The sequence below is a fragment of the Echinops telfairi genome, unplaced genomic scaffold (genome assembly GCF_000313985.2).
Source record: "Echinops telfairi isolate 266 unplaced genomic scaffold, ASM31398v2 ScPeMD7_9;HRSCAF=40, whole genome shotgun sequence".
Classification (NCBI taxonomy): Eukaryota; Metazoa; Chordata; class Mammalia; order Afrosoricida; family Tenrecidae; genus Echinops; species Echinops telfairi.
Window position 1 is genome coordinate 76,334,044 of NW_022103906.1, and position 4,293 is coordinate 76,338,336.

Here is a 4,293-nt window from a genome sequence, read left to right on the forward strand (position 1 = left end):
GCATTCATAGAGGGTGTTTGAGCCTTCACCAGCCCCCTGTTGCCCCTGAGGCACACCCTGTAGAATTGTCCCTGACCTGGGCCCATAAGCCTGTTGTGCTGGGGTGGGGGTGGGGGGACCCGGAGCCTAGGAGGGATTCGTGCAGGGATGTCCCACCTGTGGGCACCCATCTGCTTAGAGTTCTGGCTGCAGTGGCCTCCTGGCCTCCCCAGCCCAGCCCTGGGGCAGTCCATCCTGCTGCTCCCTTTTACCGGGGCCCAGGCCGGCTCAAGATGACCTTTGTCTGGTGTTCTTGGCTCACTTTTGGGAATTCCGAGGGAAGCCCCAGAGGGAAACAAAGCATCCTTGGCTTCTGCTTCCCAGTGTGGTCAGAGCTGGGGGCCCAGAGCCCTTCCTCTCCACACAGCTCAACTCCAGCGGGCACCCTCCCAGGGTGCCCGAATCCTGACCCCGCAGGCGGCTGCCTCTGACACAGCCCATCCTGTGCAGCCCAGGCCTCCTCATGCCCTGGCCAGTGCCTCCACCACGACCCGTCCTCTGTGGTGGGTGGTGGTTCTGGGCTGCCTGGGTGTTGGGAAGTGCCCTCGCTGTTAACCCTGGGCACAGACCCAGCGCTGAGGCCCTGCAGCTTCCTGGCGCCTGGAGGCCCTGGGGCCTGTGGGCAGAGGCTGAGCTGTGCACTTGATGACCTCTGAGAAAAGCCCCGAGGAGGCCCTTCGAGCCTGCCACCTGCCCCTCCTGTGGAGATTTTCTCCTCTTCGGGTGGTGTAGGGGGGTCGGGATCTGGGATACATGCTCAGAGGGTCTCCCAGGAGATGGTGGATTAGCCTGGTGAATGGGGACTGCAGTCTACCCACTGGGATACCACAAAGGGCAGCGGCCTGCAGGTGGTTCCTTGGTGAGTCCGAGCGAGCCCAGGGCTCTGGCTTCCTTTCTCCCAAGGCGGCAGAGTGACTGTGGGCATCTGCTTGGCCTCTGGCCTTGCCCAGAACCCCTGCCCTCCAGTGAAAGGGTATGGACTCCACCTTGGGGGTCCCTCTGCTCAGGCCCAGCCTCCCCACCCCCCACTTCTCCTGTCTTCTTGTGTTGTCAAGGGTGGGGTGGGGGCTTGGCCCCAGGTCCTGAGAGGGAGCAGTTCAGCCAGCCATCGCTAGAGGGCGCAGGGACTGGGACCTGTGGTCCACAGCAGGCCTGTGGGCCCCTCTGGCTGCTCTTTGAGGTATTGTGGGGACCCTGGACATTCCCCTTTTGGTAGCCCTGGGATGATGGCCCCTGGTCCCTGTAGGATGCACCATGGGGGTCCACGGAGGCTCAGTGAAGGCATGGACTCAGCTATGGTCTCAAAGTCTGTGGGTGGAGGATCCCAGGCTAGAACGCAGGTCTCCCTGGGTGCCCCATCTGTCTTCTCATCTCCTACTGACAGACCAGGGTCCCTGGCCAGCGCTCGCTCCCTGGCTGGTGGGTTCTGTCCCGGCCTGGGGCTTGCTGTCCCCTTGTGGCCTCCCATCCAGGCCTCCTGCCTCGATTTCTCATTGTGCCCACTCTCCTCACCAAGGGGCTTCGCTGTGTTGCCAGGGCCTCCGTCAGCAAGTGCAGGCCTGTGAGACCCTTGGGCAGTGGTGGGGGGTTTCCTCATCCTGCCTCCCAAGTCCCTTGGACCAAGAGGCTGGGGCTGGACACCTGAGGATAAGTACCCTTTCCAGGGGCCCAGTCGCCCCTCAGGCACCTCAAGTCCCCCTGCCCATTCCCTGGGGGCTCACGGTAGGGCAAGGGCAAGGTGAGGGGGTTGTGCTGGCCGCACCACCCTGGACAGCCTCCTGGTCCTGCCCCCGCCCAGCTGTCCTTTTGTAGCAGGAGCGGGCGGGCCCCAATAGTGCAGGCCTCCTGCCCCTCCCGGCCTCCCGCCCGCCTGCCCTCTCCCCACCGGGAGTTTCGGAATGAAAGTGCTATTGTGAGCTCCTGGCTGGGCCACTGAAGGGCCAGCACTGTTATTCCTGCAAACCAGCCCTGCCATTAGCCATGCAGGGCCCAGGCCAGGAAAATGTTACCTTTTCCTCCCCGCGCTGACTGCAGGGGAAATTCTCACATTTACAGTTTGTGCGCTGGTTGTGTTTGGGGGCAGGAGGGGAGGGCAGGCGCGTGTGTGTGGTTTGTGTGTGTGGGGGGGGCGGGGTCGCTAGCAGACTGTCTCTCCTTCCTGGGCACTACCCTCCATCCCCACCTTTCCCTGCACTGGGGCAGGGGGTGGTTGAGAGGGTGGGGGTTGCAGGGGTGCCTCTGTCTAGAGCCTGTACCTGACTAGGGGGTGGGGAGTGGAGGTTATTGAGTCACCAGGGAGACCCAGAGGCTATCAGTAAATAAAGGAGCTCTCCTTCCCGCCTTACCCCTGGCAGTTGCGTGAAAAACGTGTGCAGGGGGACCTGGCTGGGGAGGGGCAGGGGTGGAGGGGGGGGCGCAGGAGGCTGAGCCAATCAGGAAGGCAGGGAGGTGGTGAGCAGGCTGCTAGGAAGATGCAGGGGGTCTGTTACCAGGGCCTCTGTGTGGCTTGGTGACCAGTTGGGCTAGGATGCTACCAGCCCAACCACGGGACCTCCAGGCACCTGGATAGCACAGCTGTTTGAAGAGGATTCCCTTCTTAAAAGCTCCGTGCAGTAGATGTTGCCCAGGAAGTCCTGCTCGTGATCTGGCCTTAGGCTCTGGTGGTGTCACACCTCGGGGGGAGGAGCCACCCACTGCCCTGCCTCTGCTGAGCCCGCTCCAGCCTCCGTGCTGCACCCCTCTGGGCACTCAGGAAGGTCAGGACCAGGACCCCTCCAGTGCACAAGCGGCCCCTCTTGCAGGCCCAGGAGCGGGTCCTAACAGCCGCAAACTCAGATTTCCTGGCTTCCGAGCTGCCCCGTCCCCAAAGTTTTGCTGCTGTCTGCAGTGCGTGCTTTTGGGGGGCCGTCTAGGATGACAGCTCAGCCCCTCTGGAGTTCTCTGAAAGGACCACTGCTGTCCCTGCATAGGAGGCAGGACAAGGGACCTGGCAGCGGGCTGGGCCGGGGAGGCCTCTGGGAGACTGAAGGGCTTTGTCTGTGCTGAGAGGCGGCTCGGACTGAGGTTTTCACCAGGTCAGCAGGGCAGGTCCAGCAGGGGCTGGGGGCCTGTGCTCACCAGTCCCTCCCCTCCCCCCAGGTCTACTCTAAGATCTTCAGCCACGAGGCTCTGGAGAGCTACCTGCCCAAGATCCAGCTGGTGATCCAGGACACGCTCCGGGCCTGGAGCAGCCACCCTGAGGCCATCAACGTCTATCAAGAGGCGCAGAAGCTCACCTTCCGCATGGCCATCCGGGTGCTGCTGGGCTTCAGCATCCCCGAGGAGGACCTGGGCCACCTCTTTGAGGTCTACCAGCAGTTTGTGGAGAACGTGTTCTCGCTGCCTGTCGACTTGCCCTTCAGCGGCTATCGCAGGGTGAGTGGCTGTTGCAGGGCCTGGGGGGAGAGAAGGAACCGCCCCCCTCAGGGAGCAGGCTGACCACTAAGGTAGTCCTGGGGTCACACGGGCCACAGAGGAAGGGGTCCATGGGAGGAGGCTCTCCCACGGCTGGCACTCAGAGCTGCCTTCTCCACGGCCCTCAGGGCATCCAGGCTCGGCAGACCCTGCAGAAGGGGCTGGAGAAGGCCCTGCGGGACAAGCTGCAGTGTCCTCAGGGCAAGGACTATGCAGACGCCCTTGACATTCTCATCGAGAGCAGCAAGGAGCAGGGCAAGGAGATGACCATGCAGGAGCTGAAGGTGAGGCCGCCCAGCCCCGGGCACAGCCCAGGAAGGCTTCCTGCCCTTCGGCCTCCGTGCCCAGCCGCTCTGGCGCACATGCCTGCCTGGCAGCCGGCAGGGCCGTCCCTGGACCGGGGTGGTGGCGTGGGCTGCCCCTGCCGCGCACACAGACTGGGAGTGGGAGCCGTGGTCGATCCGCTCAGCCCACCTGTGGGCTTGTGTGCACATGTGGAGTCTAGAGGGGTAGGGTGGGGGGCGTCCAGTCTTCCCCCCACCTGCTGCTGCTGCTGCTGCCCCACATCCTGGCTCCACATCTGGCCTGGTGAACCAGGCAGGGAGTAGGATGGGCTTCCTCTTTTCAGAGGTCTCTCTGTGGCTCATGGGTGGTGCCCTGATCCGCACCAGATCCACATCCCTTCTGTCTCCATGCTGGGGCCCATCTCCACTTTGTGTGTGTGTGTGTGTGTGTGTGTGTGTGTGTGTGTGTGTGTGTGTGTGTGTCTCCACGTTGGTTGTGTGTGTGTGTGTGTGTGTG

At 63.2% G+C, this 4,293-nt stretch overlaps 1 protein-coding gene across 2 annotated transcripts in view; it reads left to right on the forward strand.

Moving 5' to 3' along the window:
• LOC101660915 (cytochrome P450 26B1) overlaps positions 1 to 4,293 on the forward strand; it is a 16,713-nt gene that overhangs the window by 8,660 nt on the left and 3,760 nt on the right. For both annotated transcript variants that reach the window (XM_004696079.4, XM_045286744.1), the window contains exons 3-4: positions 3,178 to 3,453; positions 3,621 to 3,776. In XM_004696079.4, the coding sequence (XP_004696136.1) occupies positions 3,178 to 3,453; positions 3,621 to 3,776 (432 nt within the window). The remainder of the gene's footprint in view (positions 1 to 3,177; positions 3,454 to 3,620; positions 3,777 to 4,293) is intronic.